Source organism: Podarcis cretensis (assembly GCF_951804945.1).
Source record: "Podarcis cretensis genome assembly, chromosome: 3".
NCBI lineage: Eukaryota > Metazoa > Chordata > Lepidosauria > Squamata > Lacertidae > Podarcis > Podarcis cretensis.
The window spans coordinates 36,025,494-36,041,531 of NC_137172.1; the positions used below are offsets into that span (position 1 = coordinate 36,025,494).

At 46.5% G+C, this 16,038-nt stretch overlaps 1 protein-coding gene and 1 long non-coding RNA gene across 6 annotated transcripts in view; one reads left to right on the forward strand and one right to left on the reverse strand.

The window, feature by feature from the left end:
* Positions 1–234: 234 nt before the first annotated feature.
* LOC307212258 lies at positions 235–7,566 on the reverse strand. The gene is made up of 2 exons (XR_013836910.1): positions 7,428–7,566; positions 235–476 (listed from the first exon to the last, which is right to left on the reverse strand). It is a non-coding gene; the product is annotated as an uncharacterized lncRNA (long non-coding RNA).
* Positions 7,567–7,593: 27 nt separating this feature from the next.
* The window catches only part of LOC307212222 (uncharacterized protein), a 70,934-nt gene continuing 62,489 nt past the window's right edge, over positions 7,594–16,038 (forward strand). Inside the window, exon 1 of one of the 5 annotated variants that reach the window (XM_079969346.1) lies at positions 7,594–7,679. In XM_079969346.1, coding sequence (XP_079825472.1) covers positions 7,659–7,679 — 21 coding nt within the window. In that variant the 5' untranslated portion in view covers positions 7,594–7,658. Of the gene's footprint in view, positions 7,680–13,576; positions 14,288–16,038 lie in introns of those variants that run through there. The other 4 variants (XM_079969344.1, XM_079969343.1, XM_079969345.1 and 1 more) reach the window with 4 other exon arrangements.

The following is a 16,038-nucleotide window of genomic DNA, read 5'->3' on the forward strand; positions in this document are numbered from 1 at the left end:
TTTCCTCGCTTTGCACAAATGCAACCGTCAAGCTGTCCATGGTGAAAAGCAAAGACAGGTTTTAAAAGTCTCCAAAGAAAAATGTTGGACAAACTCATTCCTCCTCAATGATTTTCAGAGAGAAGCTAAAGTGGGGGGTGGAGATGGGGGGGGGTTGTTGAAAACTGGTAGCCATAAATTGATTGGGATGCAATCATCTTCTACAGATTGGATATGAAGACATGCTCAGAGCTGTAATGTTATAATTTTATTCCATAATCAATCTCTTTCTGCACCGAAGGTTCCTCGGGTGCTTCCACCGACTCTCCCTTTAAATCAGGTAACACTTGGCAGGAGATTGAATTGACAACGTCTCCTATAAGCAGCAGTTTGCACAGCAGGGTACCATTGCGGTGGCTCTTCGGCTTGGTTAGCTCGGAGATCAACACTTGTCAGAACCCCACCAGCCTCTCCACCCTCTCTCCGCTTCCATTGTCCTAAAGCAAGGACCGATAAAGCAATATTTTTTTTTTTAAATAATATTTATTAAAGATTTTCAAATATAACAAAAAAAAAGAAAAACATCCAAATTTAAGGCCTTATTTTCAATATCATCTTTCCAGGATTTCCCCCTCCCCACCCCCTCTTGTATTCCAATTCTTTCAAATAGATTCAACAAATTCTTACCCCAAATTTTAAAATTATTATCATTAACCCAATTTAAAAAATATTTTCCCATCCCCTAAAATCGACCTGTTCCCTTCCACGAGTTCCCCTCTTTAATATAAAATACAGATTAACATAAAAGAATTAAAAAAAGAATAAAATATAATTTAACACCCTTTGGATTCCAAATTTCCCTCCCCCCTTTCCCTGTTGCGTTCCCAATGTCCATCAAATCCACTGTCTCCTGGAGCTCCCACATCTGAACCATAATCTAAGCCATAATCCTTCACCAGTCCGCTTTGCCGTCTTTTTAGTAATCTTTACCATCTTTTAATCATATTTAATTTCAAATGTCCAATCTTAGAAAGGGTCTATCTTCCAACTTTGTCCAGTTCTTGTTTTTCTTGTTGTTCTTGATGTTCTCTCTTCTCCTCTTTTTTTTTTCTTTCCCCCCCCCTGCTCTCCTGCACAAATGTTCTAATTCCAAAAAGCTTGTAATTCCTCTACAGAGGCTTTGTTATTCAGGAACAAAACATTACGTCAAGTCCCTTCCATTCCTCAATAGATAAATCTATTGTCTCCTTTAGTGTGTAGACCTCTGTAGACAAAATAGTGTTCCATTTCTGCAGTTTCCCAGGAGATAAAATGTCCGATTCAAATTCCATGCCAGCGATACTTGTAATAACCCACAGCTCCTCTAGAGGGATTATAGTAACTCAGTTTCATTCCCGATCTCACCCACCAGTCAAAGTAACTTATTATTCCTTGTTTTAAACAGTTTATATCCAATTTATAACAAATGTAACCAGCAAAGTCCTCGTAACAAAGTTCTCTTTTTGTTCTTCAGTTTTGGCAGCTCCTTTGACAGCTGTCAAAACCTCTATTTCTCCTCTCCAGGCGCTCTCACGGATCGCTCCCGGGGCTTCCGGGGGGGGGGGGTTGTATTTTAATTCACATTCCACTCTTCTCCTCCAGCCCAGCTTATAATTTTCCATCGCGAAATTAATATCTTTATCAAAAGAAAAGGTTGCGCTCGATCTTAGTTGTCAGGTCCTTTGCTTTAGCTCCTCTACAACAGGGGGGAGGTTGACTTCCTTTTACTCACGGGTTGTTCTTTTAAGTCCAGATTTTCAATGGAAGAAGTCAGCGCTCTCCACCAAATGGCATGCGGCTTCGCTCGGCAGGGGAAGCAGAGGACTCACAGCACCACCACCCCCCCTGTCACCCGCTCCGCAGCCTTTAAAAAGGCTCCTTCGCATGGTCGGGGGGGGCGCAAATGGTGGCAGCCGAGTCACCATGCCCATGGGTTTCAGCGCCCATGGTTTTTGAGGGTCCCCGCGTCGCCGGCGCGGTAGAACCCAGCCCCTGCCGAGCAGACTCCCTCCGGAGCTCGGAGGGAGTCCGCCATTCGGCAATGGCGCCAACCCGGAAGTCCCCGATAAAGCAATATTACTCCTTTCCCTTTCTATATAGATGTAAGCTCCCCCTTTGCTCAACAGACAATGGCTCACCAGATTCAGTATGCCACATTTTAAAAACCTCTTGTTCCCCGAGATCAGCCCTACAAGAGGTCATTGCGCTAAGGGAGGGCTGTTTTACTGCTCAGTCTGATGCAAGTTGACTCGGAAGTATGTCCCCTTGAGGCCAATGGGGCTGACTCCAAAGCCCTAGCCCAGTACTAGAGCATCTGCTTGGCATGAGGAAGGTCCCAGCTTCAGTCCCCATTTGGCGTCTCCAGGTAGGGCTGGGAAAGACTCTCTGCCCGAAAGAGAGACACTGCCCGTTAGTGTTGTAGACAGTACTGACAATCTTCCACAAGATACACTGAGTGGCTCTGGCTATAAGGTATTTAAAAGGCCTGGATAAACAGAAAGGTGTCAAAGACCACAGAGATGGCACCAAGCCAGCCTCCTAGGGAAGGCTGTTCCCAACTGGGGTGCCACTACTGAAAAGGCCCTCTCCCTAGCGGTGACCCGCCTCCATTTGGTGCAGGCACTGAAGCAGGTCCTCTGGAAAGGATCTTAAGTTCCAGGTAAGTGAATATAGAGGTAAACAGTATTTCAGGCCACTTGGTCCCAAGCCATTTAGATCTTTAAGGGCTTAACCCAGCATTTGGGACCAGAAGTAACATGGAGCCAGCGCAACTGACAAAACACAGGCACCATATGATCAAGCTGCCCAGGTTAATAACCTCGCAGCCCTGTTCTGGATCAATGGTAGCTTCTGGGTCTTTTTTAATGGCAACACATTTTTCAATACGTACTCTTAAATCAGGTGTGGAGAATTTTGGCCCTCCAGATGTTGCTGAACTACAACTCCCATCCTCCCTGGCTATTGGCATGCTTGCTAGGGCTCATGGGAGTTGCAGTTCAGCAACATCGGGGGGGGGGGGAGAGAAATCCCCTCTCCCGCTCTAAATGCTTACCAGAGCATGGGTACATGCACCCAAGCAATCACCTCGCAGGTAAGCTCACGTGTGGCGTATCAGTTGATAAGCTGACAGGGTGAACCCAGAAAAGGTTAGGAATAATCCCAGAGGAGGCGATGACTCAGTGGCAGAGCATATGTTTGAAAGGCCAAGTTCAATCTCTGACGTTGCCAGTAAAAGCCTTTTGGGTGGAAGGGCTAGGAAAAGAACATTACCTGGGGAGATCTGCTGCCAGTCAGGATAGATAGCAGCGAGTTAGCTAAATGCCCCCCCCCAACATCTTTTTTATTGTACATTCCTGATGATTTCCTCATGAGGGTATCAGGGGCAGTTATATGGGGTCTCACTTTTGATAACTGTTTGTGTCTTCCAGTGTTTCGGAGCAGAAACATTCCCCTGTAACTTTCTGCACCATGAACGTCCCAGTTTATTTTTCATCCTGCTTTCGTTGTGCTGCAGCAGAAGAGTGCCTCTTCAGAAGGTAACACTGGGGAGGCATTGCAGAACAACTAATAAAACAGAACGATGTGTGGACAGTCCAGTATCAATCCACTACTATTGCACTATCAATGACTTTTTGCATGAAACGCCTACGAAAAGCCAAACATAAAACCCAGTCTGGATAGCTCAGCGTAGGCTGGTTTATTAGGGCAAATGGGGCATTGCCCCCTCAGCCGCAGTTTGCTCTCAGCCAGCCCCAACCTGCCTGCCTTCTTTTTTTACGGGCAACCAGTTCAGGGGGTGGCACTGCTTGTCAGCGTCCTCTTCCTTGGTGTCAGTTTTGCCCTCATAGAACTCAGCAGGGGGCTGGCTGGGGGACAGAATTGCTTGACTGCGCCTGTTATTGGCTCTGGTTCCACCTAGTGGTGGTCCTCCTACCTTTTGCTATGCCTTCTCCCAATTCACACCAGCCACCACTTTGGGGGGTGGGGTGATCCTCAGTAAAAGGAAGCTCTGTAGCTTCTTTTAAGCTTCATGGAGAGAACTCACGCAGATATGCTTTTGGATAATTCAAGTCTTTTCTAGTTAATGTTTAATATGAGCTGAACATTTAAAAAATAAACCAGGGTGCATTGAAAGATGCGAAAAGAACTTTGACCTCGTGGGGCAGGAGTGGCTCACCTGTGTCTCCCTCTCACCCAATGTTGCTGGAACTGCAACTCCCATCATCCCTGACTAGGGGCTATGCTGGCCAGGGCTGATGGGATTTGAAGTCCAGTCACAGTTCGCAGGCCACAGGTGAGCCAACCCTGCTGCAAATAGGTATTTTAGGATCATAGAGTTGGAAGGAACCTCAAACGCCTTCTAGTTCAACCCTGTCCTTGCAGGAAGTTCACTGCTACAGCATCTCCAACATGCAGTCATCAAGCCTCTGCTTACACAACTGCAACAGGGGAGAGTCTACCACCTTCTGAGGCAGACTGCTCCGCTCTTGCTTCCAGCTCTGCAACAGGTAACATCACCTTGCAGAAGAAATAATAATAATAATAATAATAATAATAATAATAATAATAATAATAAATTTATTAATATCCATCCCTCCCCAACCGAAGCCGGGCTCAGTGCGGCTAACAACAATAAAACAGTACAACAGTACAACACAACACAACACTCTAAAATCATTCCTTATAAAATTAATTCAAATTAAACCACTGGCAACCATTCGGCCAGAGCTCCGCGAAGATTGCCGAAGGAGGGAGTCAGGCTGTGCCCTGGCCAAAGGCCTGGTGGAACAGCTCTGTCTTGCAGGCCCTGTGGAAAGATGTCAAAGTCCCGCAGGGCCCTAGTCTCTTGTGACAGAGTGTTCCACCAGATCGGAGCCACAGCTGAAAAAGCCCTGGCTCTAGTTGAGGCCAGCCTAAGCTCTCTGTGGCCTGGGACCTTCAAGATGTTTTTATTTGAAGACCGTAAGTTTCTCTGTGGGACATACCAGGAGAGGCGGTCCCGTAGGTACGAGGGTCCTAGGCCGTATAGGGCTTTAAAGGTTAAAACCAGCACTTTAAACCTGATCCTGTACTCCACCGGGAGCCAGTGCAGCTGATATAGCACCGGGTGAATGTGATCCCATGGCGAGGACCCCGTAAGGAGTCTCACCACGGCATTCTGCATCCGCTGGAGTTTCTGGGTCAGTCTCAAGGGCAGCCCCACGTAGAGCGAGTTACAATAATCCAGTCTGGAGGTGACCGTCGCGTGGATCACAGTGGCTAGGTCAGGGCAAGAGAGGTAAGGAGCCAACTGCTTAGCTTGGCGGAGATGGAAAAATGCCGCCTTTGTTATAGCTGCAATCTGTGCCTCCATGGAAAGGGAGGTGTCAAAGATTACACCCAAACTCTTAACGGACGGTGCTGGCACTAATTGCACCCCCACAAGAGATGGGAGTTGCCCCCCCAATCCCATATCGTCCCGTCCCAGCCACAGGACCTCTGTCTTCGAAGGATTTAGCTTCACCCGGGTCCCACGCAACCATCCAGCCACAGCTTCCAAACATTTGGTCAGTGTGTCTGGGGCCAAGTCAGGATGGCCATCCATCAACAGATAGCGTTGGGTGTCATCAGCATATTGATGGCAATGCGGCCCAAAACTCCGAACAAGCTGGGCGAGGGGGCGCATAAAGATGTTGAAAAGCATTGGGGAGAGTATCGCACTCTCATCAGTTCTGCATGCCCTCCATAACCTCTTCAGCTCCTTTTCTCTTGTAACACATCTACTGGCCGCACATCAGCAAGCATTAATGCTCCTTTGCTGCCCTCTGGTGACAATTACGCATTTCATAAATTAGGAGTGAGTGTGAAGGTCTTATGCTGCCCCTTGCCGTTCAGCCCTTCTCATAACAGAAACTCAAACTATACCACAGGCGGCTTATGTTTGGGTTGCCTTTCCATGTTTGCAATTTACCTGGCTGGAGAGCTTTCCAGCATAAAAACATATGCATTTTGCTCCTGCGGTTTCCTTCTCTTGCAGGTCCTTCAGCTATGGCCTACACTTTTAGAGGAGGTATTCCAGAGGGCAGAAGGCAGGGAGACCACGGGTACATGCTACCTGAGCCAATGACAGGCAGAACCACCTCCTTCTGCTTCTGTCCCGTCCCTCCTCCTCCCTGCTGTGTCTTACAAAACTGAAACTAAAGAGGAGGAAGCTGTCAGTCGGTGCTGCCACCCCTTGGAGTTGTAAGTAAGAAGCCAAGAAGCCAGAGCTGGAGCAGCTTCCACTTAGAGTTGCCAGCATTGTTTTGGCAAAATACGGGGTGGGGGTGGGGGGCTGCAGTGGTAGATATTTTTCACCTGGTGCAGACAAAGCAATACATTACAATCTATTTCAGCCTAACAGGGTGGCCCCTCTGGAATTTGCCACACACACATACACATATACATGAATTTGTACATCTGTCTGTGCTTTGCTACACAGAGGTTAAATAAATGACATTTCATGCACCCTTTCACATATATGCATGTGTATAGCAATAAATGCAGGCCAGGGCAAATAAGTAAATAAATGGGGAAGGGCATATTCTGATGAGGGAACGAGCTTTGTTAAATTTCTGAAAGAGAGAGAAAATATTAGGTGGAGAGCAATCCTTGTGGAGAGCTATTTCACCCCATACCCTCCTCTTTCAAATGTCATGCAGATGACTTTGTTTAGAAATGGGGCTTCTGGGCTACGCTGACACAAAGTGGCTTGCTTCTAGAGCCTCGGAGCCTGTTGCTCTCTGAAGGATGGGGCCCAGAGCTCACAGGCTGCAGCTCTGCAGATGGCTGCCTTAATTCAGCCAAAACTGCAGAGAACTAGAGGCAACAACACGAAAGCCTTGCCGTGGTTTGCTCCTCCTTGGGGACAGGATGAGGAAAGGATCCCCTACTTGGCCGAGAGAAAGAATATGCAGCAGAATACAGAAATATGGGACAAACTGTGTCCTGCAATGAATCAATACAGGATGTAGCATTTTACATTGAAATACAGGACGATCCTGTATTATACAGGATGGGTTGCAACACTACCTCCATGGCTGCCGGGAACAGGAAGAGCCCAGGTTCCCCCCTTTCCTTTCTAATGTTGTCACACGGGAGAGGAAGAGAGTTGTTGTGGACCTGGGCCAATGGATGACAATTACAAGAAAGGAGATTCTGACTAAAAATTAGGAGGAATTTTCTGACAGTGAGAGCTGTTCGACTGTGGAATGAGCTGCCTTGGAAGGTGGCTGACTCTCCCCGATGGAGGTTTCTAAACAGAGGTTGGGTGGCCCTCTGTCAGAGATTCTTCAGCTATGATTCCTGTAGATGACTCCTAGGGTCCCTACAGTTCTATGATTCTAATAATAAACAAGCATGCAAATAAATCACTGCTGAGGTGCACCTACCATTGTGAGGCCTGAGGAGATTCTGGTGATGCATCCTCAGTGGTTGCCATTGGCTATGGACTACCTGTGACATCACAAATACACATGACAACTGGGTGTGTATAAAAGTGAGCCCTTTCCTCTTTCCCAACAGACCACAGTGGGCAACAGCTGGGACAGGAAGTATCGCTCACTCTGCCACTTGGAGAAGGGGAATCAGCAGACGGACAGAAGCAATCGTCTGGCTGTGGGATGCTGTGGAACGATAATAAGGCAAGTTCACTTGCTGAGCAGAGTTGTGGCTTGAAGGTGGCTGGCATCCATGGTCAGAAACTGGCTCACGTCTAGTGATGGACCTATCTGAACCTGGAAGATGTTAGTGGGTGGAAGCCAATGGGTTCTCATTCAGATATCAGTGAAATGCCATGAGGCTGAAGCAGGTGGATGTTTGTAGATTTACGCTCGTTGAAATTCACCTTCAGAAGCCAGTTGACAAATGCCAGTGGATATTTGTGGGTTGAAGTTGGGGCACAAATAGGTAACAGTACATATGAAAGTTGAACTGTTAATATTTTTTAATAATAAGCAACTCACTGCTGTGGTGCCCCCACAACCGTCAGGTCTAGGAAGGTTGCGCTGTTGCCATTAGCTACAAACTGCCTCTGATGTCACAATAGGTCATGGTGGCTGAAGGGAAAGAGGCAGTTATTAGTGGGAGGGGGAGAGAGGGAAGAGCCCAATGGTGGCACTGCCTGTTGGTTTCCTCCTCCTTGGTCTCAGTGTGGCCTTTGTAGCAGGGAGGAGGATGGGGACAAAACAAGTTTTTAAAAAATTGAAGGTGGTTTTATTTTTATTGTTTTTGCATCAACCACTTAGAGATTTTTTTTACTATTATGAATAATACTACTACAACCCCATGCTTCTTCTCTTGAACATAAACAGGATGATTAACAGTTAAATTCAGGCCCAAATTCACCCTCCACCCTAACTGCTGCTTCACTTTTTTGAAAAGCTTTTGGAAACCACAGTTAGGGCCAAACACATCTCTAGTTTCTGCCCTGTCTTAATTATCTGAAACGTTTATTCTTTTATTTTGTGTGTTACACAGACACAGCTGAATTCGTATTTTATGTGGGGTTTGTCGCTCACAACGGGTTCTGATTTTGACGCTTGGAACAATGTTCATTGACAATGTAATGAATGGATGATGCCGCTAGATGGTGCTTGAGCCCTCTGGCATGGAGAAATTTTCCCCTCATCACTTTTTTAAATGTATGTTGTTGTCTTGTTCTTCCTAAAGGCAGAGGAGAAGGATTAGTCAAAAAAGAGGGAAAGAACCCTCAGCACAACAGCTGGGAGTTGATTTGAATTTTACTTTCCCTCTCAAATGAAAATGCTTGCATATATTCATATACATCAACAGATGTTCTTACCCTTTTTGTCCTTAAAATGGCAACAAAGAATGCCGCTTCCCTGAGGAGTGAAACTTTCTAGACCAGAAGATGCTTGTTCAATTTCACAATTCCTTTGTTTCCCTTGGGATTGGGAGGGGAAATCAATTAGGAGTGATGAAATGGAATGAACTGACCATGGGTGGCTATAGCATTGTATCCCTTCAAACACTGTTAGAGTCCATCAGACCCCCATCAGACCCAGCCAGCATGGCTGATGGCCAGGGATGATGGGAGCTCGAGTCCAACAACATCTGGAGGAGATGTCCCCAGAGTAGACTTTCCTTCTTCCATGAGAGCTCTTCTCTTCCCACCCACCCTCCATTAGGCTTGCATGATGATCAAGTTCTTTGTGATGCATGGATACAGTTCAACTGAAGAAGCTGCACTTCTTGAATCACCACCTCCTGATACACATCTGTTACGAGGCTAGGAGGCTTCTTGTTGTGGCACGGTGACTGGCTTAGTTAGAAGTGCCAGGGGTTGGATCTTAAGTGTTAGTAGCTGGATTTTAAATGCCCTTCTCTGTTCTTTGGCGAGAGGCTTTTTTCCTTCTTCATAAAAAAAATGGCACGAAAATAATCTCTTCTCTCTTCTCTTCTCTGGTGATCACTCATAGCCAAGTAAGATTGTCTTCCATAAACACGGTTTTAACAGTGAGTTCATAAGTGACTGTGGAGGCCAATTCTGGATCCACAAGTCCTTGCACAATGGGGTCATAGGTTTCCGGGCAGGAGGTGATCATGATGATGGTTTGCCAAGCATGTCTTCCTCTTAGCACATTTCTCCCTTTTGTCCTGAGTTCGAGCATCTTCAAAGCCCATGACACCTTTGGTAAAGGCTGTTCTCCAACTGGAGCACTCACAGGTCAGTGTTTCCCAGTTGTCAGTGTTTATACTACATTTTTTTTAGATTTGCCTTGAGAGAGTCTTTAAACCTCTTTTGTTGACCACCAGCACTGCGCTTTCCATTTTTAAGTTTGGAAACTGTTACACTGTTGATAGCATATGCCTCCATTTTGATTCTTAGTTCACTACAATTTCAAATGTTTATACAGTCAGCTATTTGGTTAAATCTGATTAGCCTTTGGGAACATCTAGCATTGTATATTGAGATATTTGGATGAACTTTACATTGACATGGTCCTACTTGTAAGGCATAAGAAAATCTGAGTATTTAATATAGGCCTTTGAATTTCTATTTATTGGGGTGTGTGTAGACATCCTGCTCCAGAAGTCTCGGGGTGAGTAATAACAACTAAAAAGCCAATGTAAAATATTCGCTTGAAATGAAATACCAATCCATCTACTAGCTCATGGGAGTGTTTCCAAAAACAGGAACAGCATGTGAATCTCATAAACAGCCAAGGCCTGTACAACAGTGCCCTTTATTTATTTTCTTACAATTATTTTCTTACAATTATTTCCCACCTTTCATCATGGAATCCAATGTAGGATGGTTCCCAGACAGTTATCCAATCCAGGCACTACCCAGACCCAGGTTAGTATAGCTCCAGCAAGGCAATGGCCTTGTGTGCCTTCAGACCAGATCTGAACAACAGAATGATCTTCATATGCTGCAAGGTTTCCTGGAACAGTTCAGTAGTAAGTGCCTTTGTTCTTCAGCTCAAAGGACCTCAGCTCAGGACCTGCTGGAACTCGACAGATGAACAGCCGTGAGATAATAATTATAGCATGGAGCTGCTCCGCTCTGCACAGAGTGCCCAGCACCCATCAGATAATAACGGTGCTCAGGGAGTATCTGCAAGGTCATTAGCAAATTTCCTTTGGCGCTTCTGCCTGGGTTCTTCAAGAGGACACACCACAAGGCTGTGTATGACAAACATTTCTCTGGTGCAACTTCCCTTTTTAAGCCTGCTGTACTTTTGCAATCTGTAAGGGTACAAGTGGAACCCTGTTTCAAGGAAGGAGAATGTCCTTGCTCTGTCTTCCTAGTTGCAGCTGGTTCCCTTGGGCATGGCTAGGATTTTTGTTAGGGCAAGCCTTTTTTTGAGAGAGATTGACCCCAAAAGTTGTTGAGCTTTTGGGGGGAGATAACGGGTAAAAATCCCCACCAAAGTGGATATTATGGGGGGCAGGCTTTGGCTAGAGGGGGCAGAACCTCAGTTAATTGAGTATTTTTAATGCTTTCCAATAATTTTTGAGGATTTTCTCCTCCCTTGCTGGTTGCCCCAGTCTCTTGAATAAGCAAACTGAGTGTGGCAATGTTCTCCGATCAGAATGGTAGTCTGTCTCTGCCTTTAAAAGGAGCACGTGCACACATATGTAGTTATGTAGAAATGTACCCATTCTTTCATTTAGTTAAACATGCTTCTTCAGGCGTAGTTCTGGCTTTTTTGGGTGGCGGGGGGAGGGGGAAATCATGCCAAACATAAGTTTGGTTAGATACCATGGCAAGACACCATGCCCAGGGACAACTCTACCAGCAGTGGAGTTCTAAATACACTACTGGGCTACTCAACATGGTGGCCTCCAGATATTTTGCACTGACAACTCCCACCAGCCCTACCCACTGGCCATGCTAGCTGATGACAGTTGCCATTCAAAACACCCAGAGGATACCCTGCTAACTATCCCTGCACTAGAAAATAAGATCTGATGAATGCAGCGGTGCTAACTTCTCAGGAAAGATGCACAGAGTATTGTGGTGCCAGTTTCTAAAAAGCTATCATCTGTATACTGCCTCACTACAGAACAGCTGATAAAATGTGGACTGTCTCTTGGGAGACAGTGGAGGAGTGCGCCTTTGGGGGTGAAGTCAAACTGTTGGAAGGCTACAACACCTGCTGTATCTGTAGAGAGTGATATGGGAGAGAGATGTTTTGTTGCAGCTGGGGCAGATAAAGGCGTCTGGGAGGTCATTCCTCCTCTGGTCACTGCTATGGATGTACAACCTGACTGTCTGTCAACGTCTTTATAAATGACTTGGATGAAAGGATTGAAGAGATGCTCATCACATTTGCAAATGATACCAAACTGGGAGGGGTAGCTAATGCCGCAGAAGACAGAATCAAGATTCAATGTGACCTTAAACAGATTGGTGAACTGACAACAGGGACAAATGTAAGTTTTTGCACTTAGGCTGGAAGAACAAGCTGCATAAATAAAAGATGTGGGACATCTGGCTTGCCAGTTCTACAAGTGGAAAGGATCTAGGTGTTTTAGTAGACCACAAGCTTAACATGAGCCAACAGCAAAAGAAAGATAATGCTATTCTAGGCTGCATCAACGGAAGTAGAGTGTCCCAATCAAGTGAAGTAATAGTCCTTCTCTATTCTGCCTTGGTCAGGCACACCTGGAGTTCTGTGTCCAGTTCTGGGCACCACCATTTAAGAATAATATTAACAAGCTGGAATGTTTGCAGAGGAGGGTGACCAAGGGCTCATTCAGCTCACACCTGGAGTACTGTGAAGAGGAGGGCAACCAAGATGATCAAGGGTCTGGACCCCAAGCCCTATGAGGAGCAGTTGAAGGAGCTGGGTATGTTTAGCCTGGAAAAGAGGAGACTGAGAGGAGATATGATAGGCATCTTCAAGTATCTAAAGGGCCGTCAGATGGAAGTAAGCTTCTTTTCTCCTGCTCTGGAGGGTAGGACCCAATCCAATGGCTTCAAGTTACAAGAAAAGAGATTCCTACTAATCATCTGCAAGTATTTTCTGATGGTAGGAGCTGTTTGATAGTGGAACAAACTCCCTGGGAAGATGATGGACTCTCCTTCCTCGGAGGTTTTTAAGTTGAGATTCCTTCATTGCAGGGGTTGGACTAGATGACTCTGGAGGTCTCTTCCAACCCTACAATTCTCTGCTGGAGTGTAGGCCACTGAAGCAAATGCCATAATGAATTTGTTGGTTCTGACGGTGCCACAAGGCTCTTCACTGTACACACATTCATGGGTGCCATACATATCTCAGCGGCTAACAAAATAGATCAGTTATTGCTAGCAAAGCATTTCAGCTTCTGCCTTCACATTGTGCTGGAAATAATGAATCTCTGTTTTGTTAGTCTCTGTAATAAATATACAACATTAGTGATTCACGGCATCCTACCAGGATCCAGAGCAAACTTTCTGAGGTGCTGAATAAAACTTTTTAAATCCACAGAGCCTAGGACTTGCCGATCAGAAGGTCGGAGGTTCGAATCCCCGCGACGGTGTGAGCTCCCGTTGCTCAGTCCCTGCTCCTGCGAACCTAGCAGTTTGAAAGCACGCCAAAGTGCAAGTAAATAAATAGGTACCGCTCCGGCGGGAAGGTAAACGGCGTTTCCGTGCGCTGCTCTGGTTCGCAAGAAGCAGCGTAGTCATGCTGGTCCAGAAGCTGTACGCTGGCTCTTTTGGCCAATAAAGTGAGATGAGCGCCGCAACCCCAGAGTCGGTCATGACTGGACCTAATGGTCAGGGGTCCCTTTACCCTTTTATGCACACACACACACACAGTATGCTGCTAGTGATCCCCAGCCCTCATTTCAAGAGCGGGGGTGGGATCCTTTCGGATTTAAGGATCTGCAGCTACCAGGGCTTACTATGGCACCGGGCGCCTCTGGATCTCCAAGCCCGGAGGGAGGGTGCGCGCGCGCGTGAAAGGCGACTTTCCCCTTCTTCCTTTTGGTTTCCCTTTAAATGGAAGCCCCGCCCACTGAAATTGACACAGTCCTCCTCGGCCGGGCCAATGGGCGCCTCGGATGCGTGTTCTGTTTGTTACAAGTTTCACACAGCTCGAAGGCAGCGAGAAGAGAGCGTAGAAGAGGAAAAAGGAGCCGGGCCGGGTGCGCGAGGGAGGAAGAGCGCGTGTGCCCAGGAGGAGCGATGCTGCCCAGGGGCTGCCGGCGACGGGAAGCGAGTGAGCGGCATGGCACGTTAGACCCGCTGCCATGAGCGGAGCCCCGGGCCTCTGCTGGGAGAGCTCGCTCATCTCTTCCTAAGTTCTTGCTACTGCTCCCCTTTTGCCTCTCTTGCTAAGCCCCGCTATAGCTGCTCCTTTACCTCGGCTGCCTCTGCAGCCTGCGAAGCAAATGAAAGGATTTGCTGTGTAATATCTATACGTGTTGGAAGAAAAGGAAGGGGGGGGGGGGAGAGAGAAAAAAACCCAAAGACTGTGCGTGGCAGTATTTTTTCATCAACAAAACCCAGACCCATCCAGGCTGTTGTCTGGAAGGAAAGGGGCGCAAGATCGAATTTCTCTCTGCAGATCCTGCCCTCTCCAAGCGCCAAGTTGGGTGTACCTGAAGTTGCTGAATGCAAGCTATTCTGAGTGCCTCCAAGCGTGGCGGCGGCGGCGGCAGCAGCAGCAGCCGATCTAGATGTGCGTGGGTGCTTAACTCTTTCCCGGCTCTCTGGATTTGTACCATGCTCAAGATCCTCACGAAGAAGCTCAGGAATCAGAGTTTGAATGAGATCCAGCCCTTCCAGTTAAAGGTAAAAAAAAGGGAGCGCGGAGTTGGTTGTATATTCCAAAGCACGTCTCATTTTTTATTTTTGCGTTGAGCTGTACTGATTGCAGAAACTCTATACTGTTCTTGTTAGCATGGCCAGGGCTCGTTTTCTCCCTTTCGCATCCTGCTCGTGGCACGAGTTAACCGTGAGAGCTGCGTATGCACTTGAATAAGGCCTGTTCCTTTCGAGGGCCAGGTTGTCTTTGTCCACACAGCAGCTCAAGGGATGGAGGAGGCCTTGCACTTCCTTGGACAGCCTCGAGCCTCGAAAAGTGCACTGTGTGGATGCAAGGGTTCTTAGCAAAGTGCATATTTTGTGTGTTGCGGATTATATTTAAAGGGAGACATTTTTTGAGGTTGAGAGTGGCTCCTGCAAAGAGAGGGGGCTGTGCCACTCTGAAAATAAATAAATAAATAAATAAAACATTTGGGCAATATTTAGAAGCTGGTGAAGTGCTTTGCTAGGCATGAGTTTTGTCTGTTCTAAGTCTGTAGATATTTCCAAATTACTTGAGAGTAAGCATATCTCCACCCCCCCATAAAATAAAATAAAATAAAATAAAATAAAACACAGTGGAAATTACTTGTTGTGTCGAAACATGTTTAGGATTGCATGGTATAGTTACAGTCTGGTGCTCACTTAAGAGCAAGCCTTTGAGCTCTGCAGGACTGACTTCTGAGTAAACATGAGTGGATCAGGCCGTACCTTTTACCTGCCCCTTACAGCTCTCTTTGTTGGCAAATTACTGAGCAAGTTAATTCATTTTTATGGACTTGCCTGTGTCTGTCTGGATATTGTCAGGGAGTTCATAAAGGCTAGGGACTCCAGACACATCTGCACCATATGCTTGTCGCACATTGCACACACAGTTATTCAAAAGCTTCTCCCAAAGATTCCTGGAAAGTGTAGTTTAGTCTTCACAGAGCCACAACTCCCAGCACCCTTAACAAATGACAGTCCCCAGGAATTTTTGGAGGAGACCATGTGCTTCAAATGTGGCCTCCCTCCTGTCTGCAGGGCCAGACTTCTTTTCCTGCCTCCCCTCCAATATAACATTTGATTAGGGCCCAGGGAGCTGTGGGTGCTCTAGATAACCCTCAGCCAGCACAGGTGTGCTGAGAGATGTAGTCCAAAGCATTTGGGGGCACCATGTTGGGGAAGCCTGCCGTAGACAAAGCTCTTCCAGACCCCACAGTGAACTTGGCCATGCTATCTGAAGTCAAAGTCTCCAGGCATCTCTAGGAGAGCAGTGTCTGGGTAGGAGCTAGCTGGGGGTAGAATTGTGACTGCCTATTCTGAGCAGTGTTGAGGTCCGCCCTTATACCTTGCATGTGTGGGTCTAGATTGGCTTTTTAGACCCAGCATCTGTCAAGTTTTTGTGCCAAGCTTTGGTTTTAAGCAGCTGTCCTGAAGGAATTAGCACAAGGTCTTGTAAAACTGCCACTGCTTCTTCTCAAAAGAACACAGTTGGAGAGGAAAAGGCGTTGGAGACTTGCACAAGCTGGAGAACAGAAAAAGTTCAGCATTTGTTCAAACTTGATTTCTTTCCCCTCTTCCCTCCCCCTCCAGATAAATATGTCTTGGAATGGGGAATATATACAGTAGGCCTCTGGTTCTTAGTATAGCTTCTAGTTAATAGCACTGAGTTGGGCTTGGAGTGTTGAAACAAACTTCTGAACATAGGCAACTAGAAATTAGTAACTTTTGCTTTTTTTAAAAAAAGCAGATGGAAA